Source organism: Gadus morhua, chromosome 3 (assembly GCF_902167405.1).
Source record: "Gadus morhua chromosome 3, gadMor3.0, whole genome shotgun sequence".
NCBI classification, from domain to species: domain Eukaryota; kingdom Metazoa; phylum Chordata; class Actinopteri; order Gadiformes; family Gadidae; genus Gadus; species Gadus morhua.
In genome coordinates, this window is record NC_044050.1 from 20,425,107 (window position 1) to 20,440,106 (window position 15,000).

Below are 15,000 nucleotides of genomic sequence, written 5' to 3' on the forward strand. Positions count from 1 at the left end.
GTAATGCGTGATGGATCATACCACGAGTCTTAGGCCCAATCCCATTTCTACCCCTTACCCCTTCAAAACAAGGGGGAGGGGTAAATTGAAGGGGTAAGGGGTAGAAATGGGATTGGGCCTTAGAGTAGGCGGTCTGATAATCCTGTGTAGGATCATCCAGTGACTTGGCCTGGACATTGTCTACTTGCCCCATTTGGCGGAGAATATATATTTCTGCATATTTGTATGCACCGAAGCTTCTTTTTAATACTTGATCCTGATTGTTCCATTACGTTCCAGAGGTGTGCATCATTTTTAATAACGGCAAATCTCTTTCTAACATGCCTTTAAACAGTTCCAAATCAATTCGCTACAAATCCAACAATAACAACGGACAAATAGAACTATCGACCACATGTTTCCTTCGAAAAACGTCACAGATGGAAATAAGTAATATCATATAGTTGTTGGTAACCATGGTATGAGCGGAACAAACTTCTCTTGGCGTTCCCGTTTAGGAAAATAACGTAGTTCAGGGCTGGACTTTACCACTGCAGCACATTATTTGACAAAACGGGACAGCCCTTCCTGTTTTATTCCTCACACACACACACACACACACACACACAGTTGGAGTACCTTAGGAACATAGCAGTAGATGATCTGGTGGGTGTCGTCCACTATCAGGTGGTCCAGCTCTCTGTTGGGTATTTGCTCGAATGCCCGAGTCCGCCCGGGGAAGTCGCCAGAGGTTTTCCCGGAGCACACATCCATAATCCTCTGCTTCCTCTCCTCCTGTCCCCTTCCCTTATCCTCCTGTCCCGGTTCATCCCCCGTCCTCTCATCCCCCCCGTGTCGGTCCTCGTGTGGAGGTTTCTCTGAGCCGGGCTCTGCGGGAGAATGAAAGGGTGAGCCGTCCTTTGAGTCAGCCAGGGGCGACAGGGGGCCGCCGGGGCGGGGACCTGGGCTGGAGCGGGTGGAGGGGGGCTGCTGCTGCTGCTGCTGCTGCTGCTGCTGCACCGAGCCGGGGGCGGCGAGGGACCCGGCGGGACCGGGGTGGACCTGAACGTGTTGGGTGTCCCGCAGGGGGTAGAGGCTGAAGCCGCCGACGTCGTCCCAGTACACGATAATCATCAGGATCATGAACAGAGAGCCCACGATGAAGGCCGCTCGCAGCCCGCGCCATGTACCCATGGTCGAACGAGACGCCGATCCTCGATTGGTTCGAGAAACAGGAAGGTTCTATCTCAGCTCCATGGCAACCATCTTTCACAGAAGGGGGCTGCTTCCTGTCAGGCCACCACAGCTGAGAGGAACAGGAAATGTGAATCACAATGTGTTGTTGTTGTATTTGATTTGTGATCAAATCAACAACAAAGCATTTCTGATCAGTAGTATTTGGCTTAAAAATATAAACCAAGTTTCTATAATAAATAAATAAATAATATGCCAAGTAAAAGGTGTTATTTACATTTTGGTATTTGAACACACGCTAAAAGTTAGACCCTCAGTAATGGACAAAGTCATAAAGTGAACACAAAACATCAATGTATGGCACTATGCCTTTCTAAACTAGTGTAAATATAATGCAAGTTTGGGACCTGACTGAAGTCCTGGGAAAATTTGCTGCAAGCAAGCTGCTCAGTTGTCACGTACATGTGAAAGAAAACTATTTGAGGGGGTTGGACTTTTGGAAGCTAAGTTTCTTCTTTTTTCCCCCCCCTTGAATAAATGCCTAAATAATATTAACCAAAACGATGCATAGATTTAGTTAGCATTTGAATACATATAAAATCAAATTCAGAAGTATGCATAACATTCCGGGGATTAAATTATTGGTTACTTCGGGGCTTTTCTTTCCAGCTGAATTGTTGTGGTTTCACCCCAGTACTCCACGTACACTGCACTAGACTATTTTGATCACACAGACGGAAAGAAATATGCTCCATCCACCAGACCTATTGGCCACGCTCGCTCCCGTCTATAACCACATGCCATTATTTGCTCCCTCAACATTCCGAAAATAAACCACATTTACACATTTAGTGCAGGGACCTAGGACGCAATTAACGGTTCCCTATTGTCACTCTTCATACAAAGGCTCTTCTTTCGACAGCCATTCAACCAACAGCCAACGAGCGGTAGATTATCCTTACATTTTCAGCGTCTTGAAACCCCTTTTCAGCGTGTCCCGCGAACGACTGAACCCCTATATGGCTCCATTACTGCGATTCAACAATCAAACAATCAACATATCACCAAAGTCGCGGTCGTCAATTATTCTTGTTATTCGAATAAGGTTGATCTTTGGACTTACAGCTACATTGCATATCTGCTTTAAGGTGCCTCTACGACGTCCTTTGGCCGCTTTCAGTGCCTCCTCCCCGTCCTCTCTCCCGGTGATGAGACCGCCGGGTGGCCCACGAGAGGAGAGTACAGCGGTCTTTCAATACATATGTAAAGAATCGCGAGACTTGCACGTATGGCTGCCCGTTGGTCCACCCACCTCTGTGAAAGGGAAGGCAGACCTTTCACTTGTTGGCACTTGCAAGTTATGATTTACTGGAGATACTGGATTTGGTTTAAGCTGTATGCGCTTGCAGATACTACACATCAGAACTTGTCCTCTAAACTGGTCACCGAGACTATAATATATTTTATATTGGTTACGAATGAATGCTCAAACAAAATGCCCTGTCATAATTAATTACTGTTTGCAAAATGACGACGTTGAACATTCTTTGACAGCACACGTCGGATGCCATTTATGGAAGGTCATTTGAGACCAAATTAAACAAATTAACAAATTAATGATAGATAAATATTTGATTATATATTTATCGATAATATGTATATAATATGTATATGTATATATATATATATATATATATATATATATATATATATATATATATATATATATATATATATGCGTGTGTGTGTGTGTGTGTGTGTGTGTGTGTGTGTGTGTGTGTGTGTGTGTGTGTGTGTGTGTGTGTGTGTGTGTGTGTGTGTGTGTGAGAGTGTGTGTGCGTGTGTAAGTATGGAATGCCATTTGAGCCCAAATTAAATAAATTAAAAGATAGATATGAATTAAATAAAGGAGGCAATAAAGTATGAATAAATATACATTTCTTAATTTGTCTATATACTTAAATAAATAAATACGTTATATTTGATAAAGGACGTTTTTCACAAGGACTTTTTATTTATTTCAGGGGACTAATCCATCTTGTAAACATGTGCGGGGCGTGGTTATCTCAGACAAAACCAACAGCACTGATCTACTGAATACAAGAGTAGGCCTACACGAAATGTCTGGTGGATGGAAGGAAATTACTAACACAGGAAAGCATCGATTGGCTCCGAGATTTGTTATTCTTAGCAGAACAAACGGATGAACATGGTTTATCATCGGATGCTATTCTGCCCTGTATTGGAAGCATTTTTTTTTAGAAATAATCGGGCGATATTTAAGATATTACTGAGCATCTCTGGGGTCACATGGATGACGAAGTCTTAAATTGTTTTAGACTGCTTGAGCACCGTGTTCGTATGGAAGATGTCCAAGGAGTTAACGATACTTCAAGGCAAGCACAGGTGCGGGACGCCCATCTCTGGACGTCTAGCAGGCGATATGCCCCCTACCCCCTTGTGTGGTTCGGACTATCAACTCGAGAAATCGCGGACGCTATTGTCTGAAGCATACGCCCGACCAATTTGAATAAACCAGGTGGAAATGTGGCATTCAATTAATAAACGGGGCATTAAGAAATAAAAGACCTCTTGTAAATCTTTTCAATTGACTAATTCATATATTTATGGCCTCACCTATATTTCACAGCCATATTTATCTATTTATACATTTTTGACTCGAATGACATTCAATACATTACCCCATACCTTTAAACAATATTGACAAAGGGATATTATACCAAAATATATGGAAGTAGAAGTCCAAAAAGAGAACGAATTAACAGGGGAGATTCCCTTTGGAATAAAGAGGTTATCTTGAAATTAAATCCAGAATGCATGCCTCACTGTAGCCTTACCACACCGTAGAGCCCTCCATTTGGCCCACCCAAAGGTTCTGCCCTCCACTTCCAACTCGCGATAAAAGTACTTTATTTTTTACCTTTACGTCGTTCTTGTAATGATTATATTCATGGTGTTGATTTCCATATTATGTCATTCCACCCCCACATGGTGTGTTCACCTCCCAACGGTGACTAGTTAATTTTAGTAACATAATCCATACAGTAACAAGGACTATTCATATACAATTATATCATAAGTATATCATACCGAATGACGGATGCCTATTCAGCGTTGCTGGTACCTAATATATGGGTCTACTCCTTTTATATACACAAGGCAGCGCAGGTAGTTCTTATCCTCACAGTAGTTTAGTCTAAACCCCGTGCCCTGGTACATAATGACAGCAGACGCGTATTATGCGTAATGCGCGACACTTGTGTTTGTCCTATGATAACATTTCAGCGAAAGGGTGCAATATATGGTGAGGAGACCCATTGGATGATTTACGTAGACAGTAAAGTACAGAGAAGACCGAGCGCATTAGTGCAGTTGCGGACACAGCCGGCAAAGTAAACAGAAGCCAAGAGCATCGGTAGTGTGTTTGACTGTTTATTTAAAGTTCTCCCCACAGCACCCCCCCCCGCTATGTGGAGGACCAGTCTGAATGGAGGAGGATACAGGCCCCCGTAGCGCCACCGTAGCACAACAACTAAAAAGGCTATTAGTTTGGTCACATCGCTCCCGCACCGCTCTTCTACGGCACCCCCCGCTGGCCAGCGGTGACCCATACCGGGTTCACCGCAAGGTCAGAGGTCACAATAGGAGAGAGGGCAGATAAAAAGATTGAGAAACTCCAATTATTAAAACTATCTTTGTCCAGAAAAAGAAAAAAAGTGATAAAGAGTGATGCAGAGTATATTTCCACACTCTCCCCTGGTGCAGCTGGAGTAACGATGCGTGCTCTTTTTGTTTTTGTGATGTCACTAATGTGGAACGTGGGGATCTGTGAGGAGCCCCAAGATTCCGAGCGTGGTCCTCTGGCCCCTCCGTTCACCCCCACCGGTCTCGTCACCTCACACAAACACGGATGTACTGGACACATGACACAAAGCGGAAAGGAAGAAGAATTGGTTAAATGCCATATCCAGAGAAACTCCAACATGAATGTTTCCAATAAACGGCTAATGACTCGTTCAAAAACAGAAGTGTAAACAAATGATGCATAACGTATAGAAAAATATCAGGAACGCAAATTGACGATAAACCATCAAGGCTCTTTACGTTGGATCATATTTATAGTGGATTACCGCCAAACTAATCCTTATCGTTACCCCACTTACTTAATTACCTTGGAATGTATATTATCGGACATATAGGAAGATAGCCATAGTGATAGGCCTTGTGCATTCCTACAAATCAACCTCTGTGTTGTTTACCAAATAGACTGACACCAAATAAGCCAATGAAATGTTCTGGACAAATTGCAACAGGCTATAGCGACAAACTACTATAAATGTACGCATTACAAATCAAGCTGCTGAGGCGAGAATCAGACTGACAATGTAAATGAGCCAACGCTCTCCACTGTGACCGTCGTACCTGCGGAGTGGACTACAGATCTCCGAGGGGAATGATTTCTTCGTTGATAAAAAACTCGATGGTCTCTTCCTCCCAGTCCTCCACGTTGCTGTCCAGCTCATCCGTGTCCACCCCTGGAAAGACATTGTCCAAAGCGTCAGCGGATCAGGTGAAAGACACTTTTAAAAACAAAAAATAAAGGGCAATCTGTGCCGGCGTCCTACCTCCTCGCAGCTCCAGACGGAGGTCCTTCTGCTCCAGCAGGGTCTGGACGGCGGCCTCCCTGTAGAGACGGTACTCGTCCATCATGGCCCGACGCTTGTCCACCAGCTCCTACACACACAAAACCAACCCCCATGGTGTTAGCCACCAGCAACACAAGCAGATGCAGGGCCTGCAGTTGCACAACTTCAAGATACAAATACTTGTATCTTGAAAAAGACACCGGTTAATGGTGTCATCCATATGCTACTGTTGCATTTTAGTGACTTAAAAAAAGGGGACGTTTTCCTTTTGTTCAAGAATGTTAAAACAAGACAATTGCAACAAAGCCTCAAAGGTCTCAGATAAGAGTGTTAAGTAGATGGTGTCAAACCTTAGAGGCCTTGGACTGACTCAGACGATCCTTCTGCTCAAAGATCTTGGAGTACTTCTTCAGATCCTTCTTGATCACCTGTGAAGGACGAGAGACATCACGATGTTAGGGAGACGATGATGCATTGAAACCGCATAAGATGACAGCAGACACGTGCTGTGTGGAAGTTGAGACTGTAAAGTTTCAATCAGTCATCAATGAGGCGAGTTCTCAGACGAGACGCGAAGACAACAGCGCCTCTTAAGACACGCACCTTAATCTCCTCGACTCCGAGCAGCGTGGCTGGTCGAGGTCTCCACAGGAGCTGACAGAAGCGGTCCTTGTTGTTCTTCTGCAGCAGGCGGCCCTGGAACGTCCACAGCCAGTAGGCGTTGTCCACCTAGACACACACACACACACACAGGTACACGCAGATGATGAGACTGACACGTACAGACAGGAACTCAGTGAATCCATCGATGGTCATCAGTCTGTGAGGGCTTCTGTGAGGGCTTACCTTGTGGCTCCACCAGGAGACGGAGGTGACGACGTAGCGGCCGGTGGGGTCCCACTCCACGTCCGAGGCCATGTAGTGCTCGGCGATGTTCATCATGGTGCAGTCTGACGTGTCCACGAAGGCGAGCGCTCCGTTCATACTGCAGGGGAAACAAACAAGGCGAGAAGTTACGCTGGTGCACCAGCGCACACATGCAGAGAGACATAAAGACGGACAGAGATCGGAGTTGGAGGGTGAGCTTCAGAGCAGGGTTTAAAGCGGGACCATTATTTATATATTTATATATATATATATATATATATATATATAGAACTTACCTCCGGAGTCCAGCCAGCACCAAAAACTGTCCTTGAGGGCTCCAGAAGATGCTGTTGGCCTGCTGTTTGTCAAACGACTCTGGGGAGAGAGAAACACGCCGGTGGATCGTCAGTAAAGGTCGACTGGGGATTGTATGTACGTGGTCAGATCGATCGTGCAGGCGGGAGCTAAAAGGCACTCACTTATGAGATCGATCTTCCCGTTGTTCTTGACGTGATAGAAGGAGGAGTTGATTCGGGGAGACTCCCCGTGGAGAACAGCAAACTTGCTGCCGTTGGGCTCCCACGCGAACGCGATGATGCCCTCTGCAAGGGAGAGACGACAGAGCAAAGGGTGAGCTTCCTGGGAGAGAGGAGGCCATGCCCGGCGCAACACACAAGTGTTTCTAAAGTGTTTCTTTCGACACGAGACGCACCCTTCATCTCCACCACGTCGACGGGCACCTGCTTCTCACGCATGCGGAAGATTTCAAAGTTGGTGACCACGCCCTGAAAGGAAAAAGACAACCATGCGTCACGATTAAAAGGTACACATGATACAACAGAGACATTTTGACATGTACATCAAGAGATGTAGATCTAGAAGATGGCCGGGTGGGCCCTGCCTCGTTTTTCCTTACCGGTGTTCCCTTGGGGGTTCGGTCCACCTTGACACAGAGGTAGTCGCCGTTCCTCTGCCAGTGCAGCTTGCAGTCCACCACGTTGAACAGGTTACGCACACGGATCTCCTCACGCGTGGGCATTTGCGACAGGGTCACCCTGGCTGGGATGTCCTTGTCCTCGGGCACCCAGTAGGCGATGACGTTATCTCCTGGAGACCATGAGAAGTCCCTGCACGAGGGGAGAGGGAACTGTAGTTTAACAACAAAGAAACTGTCTCTCTCTCTCTCTCTCTGTCCATGCCCGTTTACCATTTTATACATGCTTAAGCATAGTGGTTATAAATTTCCCCCCTCAATTTTACATTCAAAAGCTTTTTCGCCAGCCAAAAAATTATTTTGGGAAGGACAAAAATGTATAAAGCTTTTTGTATTATACGTTTTGCCTCAAAACCAAAAAATATTTTGGAATTTAGGGGGCTTACTGACATGGCACTGCTGGATTTGTGCAACTGTTCCTAATTACTACATGGAAAAAGCCATTGCACGGGAATGTGTTTTGAGAAAAGTCCACTGCAATCTTTCAAAGTACCCCTAGGTGGTGCGCATTACCTCATTGCAAAAACACTTTTACGAGAATATTTTCGACAGCAAAGACTTACTTGATTCCAAAGATCTTCAGACTCTTCTTGTCGAGCAGACCCATAGACTACAAGAGGAAGGCGGTGATTAGTGTCACTGGTTCTCCAATAGGACAACATGGTGCCAAATGCATTAGTAGGCGATTGTAAACTTACAGGAGCTTCATAGATGCTCAGTGTGTCTTGGGTCATCCTGGCAAAGAACTTGCCATCGTGGCTCCATCTGATCATAAATGTATACCGTTACCACATAGGACTGTCAAGCATGCAACACACATTGTGTGGAATATTAACCATTAACACTTAAGCAAACAAACACAAATTTAAGTTAAAACTATTCTCAGTTTGATGTACATGTTTGTAGTTCGAAAATGGCAATTTCTTAATAGACAACACTGGCAATCCAAAAGGTAACATTGTACAGAATGGCGTTTTGTGTGTTCGGTCCTTGGTAACTAGTGTGCAGTTAATGGCGTCTGTTTATTTAACTTTTGTGTAGCACTAAAGAATTGTGTAGCTGCTGCAATTTGTTAGCATGCCTTGATTGTTCTTCCCCCCACTTGCAGGTCACTTTGGATAAAAGCGACTGCATAATGTAAAGGTATTTCATGAGCCGCTATGGGTTGTACTCACTTGAAGATGGGCCAGTGAGCAGAGCTCTCACAGTGGAAGCCCCTCTTCTTCTGGCCGGTCAGAATGTCCCAGATGATAATAGCCTGGGGGTCCTCCTTGGTGTCCATCAGGGGACTGAATGTTACCACGTACCTGCAGGCAAATACCCCCGACTCTTAGCACTACTAATAAACAAAAGCTACAAATACCCTTTGCTAAAGGAAACACAGAGGGCATGTGCTTACCTCTCGCATGGAGAGAAGTCAATGAGGGACACTCCCTGGTGACTGAACCTCTGGATCTGCTTGAACTTCTCACCGCCCCACAGCGCAATGCCGCGCTGATGGAAAGTGGCCAGGTAGGTGCCTTTGGGAGACCAGCGCACGTACGTTTCCGTCCAGCGCTGCAGGAGGACACAGAACACATTAGGGCTGTACTGACTCTGAATCGTCCAAGGTAGTTCCAATTCTATCGTTCATAATGATGTCTGATGATTCCTGAATAAAAATAAAATATATATAAATTGTTGTACCATTATCCCATTTTAGATGCTGTGACAGTAAACAGTTCACAGAAGCAATCGAGGTGACCTGCATACTCAGTCCAACCAGAGACTCTGGTCCAACCATAACATTTGACAAGAACTGAGGTACATTTGAAGACATAGGATATGCAACAGAAATGTAATGTACATAATAAAGTCGGCATCGGGGGGGGCAGAAGTAAAAATATTGTTCATGCCATTATTTCCATCCCAAGAGCAGACAAATAAACTGCACTGACCGCTCTCTCTTCAACTGTGATGGACTCCTTGGCGTCATTTGCATAGATCGCGGTCCTTTCTCCCGATTCGTAAATCACACTGAAGTGGTCACGGCAGTCTGGGTCTTCGGTCCAGTGGCGCATGTTACCCTGCGCACAAGGACAGTTGACCATTCAGTATACAATTGGTCGTAACATTTGGCTCATCACATTGGACACAAACAGACGGGACATTGTTTCCAAGGGGATGCAACATACAAAGTCCTTGAAGTCCTGCTTTTCTGGAGTCTCCCATTCATCACTGATGTTCATATATCTGAGGGCAGAAACCATTTTCATATAGTTGCAGTAATAATAATATTCATCTTGTCAACCATTCTCAAATAATGTCTTACAGCACTTATCTCCAATATTCCAGACTTACTTGTCAAAATCAGTGAAGACGTTGACCCTGAAGGTGTGCTGCTTGTCCAGTTTGTATCCATCAGCGTTCTTCACCGCCTCTTGGGCCTGGGTGGGGGCCAGGTACTCCAGGAAGATGTACCTACACAGAACAATTCCAAAAGTTATCCCTATGAAACACTGGGCACTGGGGACGGGGGTATAGCAAAAGCTCCACAGAAGAAGTAACAGATGCATGGTTGTACCCTTTTGTCATCCCATTGTCCATTGGCCAGAACTCATTGGTGATCTTGCCGAACTTGGAGAAGATTTTATTGACAACGTTCTTCAATTTTTCCAGCCGCTCTGGGCCTACTTGGGGTACATTGTCCACCACCACCACGGAGTCGATGCCATCAGCCTCGAGTGGCTTCTCCCTCATGAGGTCACTCAACAGCTCTGGGGATAGTAGAAGAGTGGCTAGTCATTAGTATGTCGGTGGTCTATGGCAGACGTACTCCCGACGGTATATACATTAATAAACTAAGACGGTAGTGTTCATACGGTTGTAACGTTACAATTGTCTGACAATAACGGAACAAAAAACCTTCCTTTGCTTCCACCGAGTACGGTGCTAATTTCTCTATTAACTATGCAAAATAAGAGACCCCGATAGCAGCTATTACGTTATTGTTAACTGCACTGGATAACCTCAAGGACCTAATGTCAAGTGGTTTGCTGCCGCTTTTCTGTAGCGCCATTTATGCGACGTGTGAAAATGGGTTCATTGTGAAAGGTTTGGAAGTCGGTACGCCTTTATGAAAGTAAACCGTATTAGACGCATTCGTTTAGAGCTCTAGATTAGCAATACGTGACATTACAACGTGCTTAGCTAAACTAGCCATTCACACGCTTATAGGGTCAGGAATGGCTTTTGAAAAACTGTCAATCGGGAAGCTAACTGAAGCCCCTCTGTAGCTAGCCCATATGCTAGTTTAGCTCCGTTAGCTCGGTTAGCTCCGTAGCAGGCCAGAAGCCGGCGTATTTCCATCGAGGCTTACCGTCCTCTTCGATGTCATCCACGTAGTCCTCCGAGTCACTGAACGAAGGTTCCTCTTCGTCATACTCCGGGTCGTCCGCCATGTCCATAGTTTCGTGCATTTAACAGGCTAGTTGTGGCAATTTATAAGTAAAGGAGAATTATCTAGAAATTTAGAAGGCTTGGCGGCTCCGGAGCGGTGAGGCACCATGTGCGATTACGCGAAAATGGACGAAGCGACGGAAGTGCAAGACCGGAATTTGCGTGTACCGCTGTGGCACAGCGTGGAATAGCGAATGTAAAAAATGTGGATCGGCTAAACATGGCGGATTTACGCAGTATTCGGCCCATCACTACAACCTCAAGTCAGGGAAAAGCATGGAGTGGCGCCTTATTTATTGACCTGTACGCCAACGTAGGAAGCTGCTCGCCGGTAAATCCGAGACATGCACCCGCGATATGGATATCATGTAAAATTGTCACAAAACTGTAGGATTTTTTATCACAACCATTGACGAAGTCAAATGCATTCCGCAAATGCTAGACAACATGGATCGACCAGTGTTGTTCACACTAAAATAGATTTAAAGATGGGATTTCATTATTGTTAATTTATTCAATGTAATGAGCTTTGAAAGGGGATTATAACTTGTTTGACCAAATCAGTACCATGGACGGGGAGTGTGTGAAGCTACTGCCCCAACTTTGTAAAGTGCTGGCGGTTTCAGGCAAGTCTCTACCCGATGACACCAGCTTGGAGAAATTACTTGACTGGTTCAGCGGTCTCACGAACTTAGGCAAGTATTCAAAAGTATTCAAATAAGGATTCAAATAACAACGTAATGCCTTCCTAAACCACTATGTATGTCATTTTATGGTGAAAACCTTGATGTAAACACACTGAGTTACAGTGATGTAAATAATAACAAACATGTTTTATGTTATCCTTGTATGACATGATACATCTGTCTTTTCTTCAATCATAGGCACGGGTTTAGTAGAGGCATGCCCATGTCTACCTGCATTCATATCCACTGTGATTCATAACGCGTCTCCCGACCCCACTATACTCTCCTTTACCTTCAAACTCACTGGCTTATTGGCTGCCACCGAGAGCAGTTTCAAACTGCTTCAGGTAAATCCAAATTATCAATATAAGATTTAGTTACGTTTGGAGACACAAGGGATTCAGAGACGTCGTTTTTGTTCTACCGCAGGAGAACTCTCTACTGCTGGGGTCGGTTTTTGACCCTCCTCATCGCTGGCAAGAAGCCGGTTTCTGGGATGATCCTTGCGTGAGGATAGGCTGGGTACAGGGCATAAGGGCAATGCTGCAGCACCCCCCTGCTCTACACTTCCTGGTGGAATCAGGTAAGCATCCCTTTATGTTTTCGGAAGTTATTAAGAAGTTCGAGCCACGTTTTGGGTAATTTTTAATCAGATGTTTGTCTACCCATATTAATGGAGCTAAGTGACCTAAGACATATTACTGTATAGCATGACAGTGAACACCACTTTACATTTTTATATCGAACCATAATCATCCCGACTTTCCTCAGACTTCACCAAGGTCCTCTTGCGGCTCCAGACAGACACAAGTCTATTCGTTGCAGCGGCGGCCAATGATGTGCTAGCCCACATCCTGGTCACCCAATCGCAGTTGTCTGGGAAGTGTGTGGACATGGAGAGAGAAGAGAAGAGCAGCATCGGGAAGACTGTCACGATGGATGCAGATGTTCAGCGTCTAGCACTCACCCTGGGGTCCAGCAGTGATTATGCGACTGTCGTCATGGCGATCTTGGAGCATGTGAAGGCGTCGTTGGTCTCCAAGGAGAATAAGGAGCGCCACCAGACCCTCCAGGGTCTCAGGCTACTGATCGTGGTCTTTGGCCAGGCGAGAGCTCCCCTTCTGGGCATTCTGCTCAAGGCTGTGTCGGAGCCCTTGGAGGCTCTGGTTGCAGAAGGGCACAGCCAGCTCCATTTGCTTCTGCTAGATGTTCTTCTCACTGCATACAGGTGTGTGCACGTGTTCAAGGGGTTGTGGTTCAGCTGCCACTGTGTGCATTTTCTTCACAAAGGACATTGTCATCGGTTTGATTGACCTATGAACCTCTGCTTTGTTTGTCTTTCTGTTTTGGATGTCTTCAGCTGCTCCTCCCACGACAACCCGACCACAGGCCAACATAACCCAACCCGAGACCAAGTCCTAAATGACCCAGACTCGGGCCAGCCAGCCGACTCCCTGATTTCCCACATGCTGGATACTTACAAGCCACCTGAACTAATTCATGCTGGGGCGGCGCTTCTGCGCAGAGACCACCGGTAAGGCTGTGTTTAAAGAAAGGAACCAAACTAAGCTAGAAATGATCCAGAAACGTTATCATATACAGTATGTATTACTAACTGTGTTGACTGTTTAGTGACTTAAGCCACAAAGCCAAGGCTGCAGGACTGCTTCTCCTACCCCTTGAAATGATCACCGGCCTTACTCTACCAGGCACACAATCTGCAGGTAACACAGAAGGCTGTATTACGATTTGGCATATTGCCTTTGTTATCATATCATATCTCATGAAATGTCTTTTCACTTCGGTGTGGTTATGTGGTGCGTAGATCACCTCTGTCATATCATTTTAAATGTACACAATGACCATGTTATAATGCACATTAAACGTCAATATTTGCTTATTTAACATCTTTCATTACTGAATCGATTTTCCATTCAAGGATCAGCAGAGCAGCGATGCTCATTGGCTGAGCTGATGAACAGTAAAACCCCCTGCATCTCCCTGCTTTGTGTCTGTCTGACGCATGCCACTCTGCTAACGTGCACGGTGAGACAATGGAGATCTGGTGGAGCACGCTGTACATGTACATACCACCGGGAAAGCATCAGCACCTAACTGTATGCGATTCTCTCTCTCTCTCTCTCTCTCTCTCTCTCTCTCTCTCTCTCTCTCTCTCTCTCTCTCTCTCTCTCTCTCTCTCTCTCTCTCTCTCTCTCTCTCTCTCTCTCTCTCTCTCTCTCTCTCTCAACCTCCCTCATTCTCTCTCTCAACCTCCCTCATTCTCCGTTATCGTTTTCAGCCTCCTGACGTGCTACCCTGTCCAATAGGAAGTCTGGTAACTGTAATCCTGTCGCTACTAAGAATTTGTAGTGGCCAGGCCCCCATTTCACCTATTGGCTCCTCAAAAGCATACCGGAACTTGATTGGCTGTGGCAAGGTGCAAAGGTGTAGTCTCGAGGCCCTGACGGCTCTTGCTGTAAGCCCAGGTAACGTGTGGATGTGCTTGTAGAACATGTGTGTCTGATCCAACACACTGTCGTTATTCCTAACAGTTGATTCCTGACCATTTTTTTTTTCTTTCAGGTGCTGCTGAGAGGATGAGCGAGGTCTTCTCAGTTCTGATAGAATATTTAGATAATCCTGATTCTGAACCCACTGTAAGTTTTATGTGTGTGTGTGTGTGTGATTCATACCTAACAATACACATGATGTTTTTTACGTTTTTATAGAGATTGTAAAACCGTAAGCAGCCCCTTTGTTATTGTTATTAAATATAACGTGTGTTTCTATGTGTATAAGGTTCTACACAAGTCCTACCAGACCCTGCTCAAGTGGATCAGTGTTCTTCCAGTCCCGTCATCCTCAATAAGAGACACATTAGGACAAGGTACTACTCACTAATAGTTCCCCCTACATCACATTCACGCGTGTGGATTTTTTCTACTTTTTGTTGTCTTTTTAAAGTATCTTCATCTAACCATATCTTTTTCTGTGTTCCTGCTGATCTGCTGTCAGTTGTGAGGAAGCGTGTGTGTGATGTGCGCTGGGAGGTCAGAGATTCCACCGTGGAGTTTCTGGGAGATCTGGCGGCTTTGTCTCCCTCTAATGACTCAGCCCAGTGTGCGTCTGAGAACCCACTTGTCTGCAGTTTCACTCCCCACCTTGTGGAGGCGCT

The 15,000-nt window shown here is 45.4% G+C and overlaps 3 protein-coding genes across 5 annotated transcripts in view; 1 reads left to right on the forward strand and 2 right to left on the reverse strand.

Annotated features, from left to right (window-relative positions):
• LOC115540569 (carbohydrate sulfotransferase 12) overlaps window positions 1-2,430 on the reverse strand; it is a 6,997-nt gene extending 4,567 nt beyond the window's left edge. The window contains exons 1-3 of one of the 2 annotated variants that reach the window (XM_030351988.1): window positions 2,297-2,429; window positions 2,136-2,204; window positions 619-1,285 (exon numbers count right to left, since the gene is read on the reverse strand). In XM_030351988.1, coding sequence (XP_030207848.1) covers window positions 619-1,173 — 555 coding nt within the window. In that variant the 5' untranslated portion in view covers window positions 1,174-1,285; window positions 2,136-2,204; window positions 2,297-2,429. Of the gene's footprint in view, window positions 1-618; window positions 1,286-2,135; window positions 2,205-2,296 lie in introns of both variants that reach the window. The other variant, XM_030351987.1, reaches the window with a different exon arrangement.
• Window positions 2,431-4,610: 2,180 nt separating this feature from the next.
• Window positions 4,611-11,289, reverse strand: eif3ba (eukaryotic translation initiation factor 3, subunit Ba). Its single transcript, XM_030351608.1, has 19 exons — window positions 11,060-11,289; window positions 10,265-10,457; window positions 10,042-10,161; window positions 9,876-9,933; window positions 9,639-9,767; window positions 9,101-9,258; window positions 8,877-9,008; window positions 8,400-8,466; window positions 8,265-8,311; window positions 7,624-7,834; window positions 7,420-7,492; window positions 7,187-7,309; window positions 7,004-7,082; window positions 6,687-6,825; window positions 6,444-6,569; window positions 6,191-6,268; window positions 5,820-5,928; window positions 5,617-5,729; window positions 4,611-5,109 (listed from the first exon to the last, which is right to left on the reverse strand). The coding sequence occupies exons 1-18, from the start codon at window positions 11,157-11,159 to the stop codon at window positions 5,629-5,631; spliced, it is 2,043 nt and encodes a 680-aa protein (XP_030207468.1). The 5' UTR covers window positions 11,160-11,289; the 3' UTR covers window positions 4,611-5,109; window positions 5,617-5,628.
• Window positions 11,290-11,348: 59 nt separating this feature from the next.
• brat1 (BRCA1-associated ATM activator 1) overlaps window positions 11,349-15,000 on the forward strand; it is a 5,125-nt gene continuing 1,473 nt past the window's right edge. Inside the window, exons 1-11 of one of the 2 annotated variants that reach the window (XM_030351606.1) lie at window positions 11,349-11,834; window positions 12,024-12,172; window positions 12,255-12,408; window positions 12,597-13,053; window positions 13,186-13,359; window positions 13,458-13,549; window positions 13,765-13,871; window positions 14,125-14,311; window positions 14,409-14,482; window positions 14,625-14,712; window positions 14,829-15,000. The exon at window positions 14,829-15,000 is cut by the window's right edge and continues 100 nt beyond it. In XM_030351606.1, the coding sequence (XP_030207466.1) occupies window positions 11,708-11,834; window positions 12,024-12,172; window positions 12,255-12,408; window positions 12,597-13,053; window positions 13,186-13,359; window positions 13,458-13,549; window positions 13,765-13,871; window positions 14,125-14,311; window positions 14,409-14,482; window positions 14,625-14,712; window positions 14,829-15,000 (1,781 nt within the window). In that variant the 5' untranslated portion in view covers window positions 11,349-11,707. The remainder of the gene's footprint in view (window positions 11,835-12,023; window positions 12,173-12,254; window positions 12,409-12,596; window positions 13,054-13,185; window positions 13,360-13,457; window positions 13,550-13,764; window positions 13,872-14,124; window positions 14,312-14,408; window positions 14,483-14,624; window positions 14,713-14,828) is intronic. The other variant, XM_030351607.1, reaches the window with a different exon arrangement.

What these genes read in the sequence shown, in the direction of transcription:
- eif3ba (XM_030351608.1), bottom strand. Translation starts at nt 11,159, where the DNA reads ATGCACGAAACTATGGACATGGCGGACGACCCGGAGTATGACGAAGAG. An exon ending in CTGAAGATCTTTGGAATCAA is followed by an intron (nt 7,835 to 8,264) that starts GTAAGTCTTTGC and finishes CCCCTCGTGCAG; the next exon opens with GGACTTCTCATGGTCTCCAG. An exon ending in TCTCCTGGTGGAGCCACAAG is followed by an intron (nt 6,570 to 6,686) that starts GTAAGCCCTCAC and finishes GTGTGTGTCTAG; the next exon opens with GTGGACAACGCCTACTGGCT.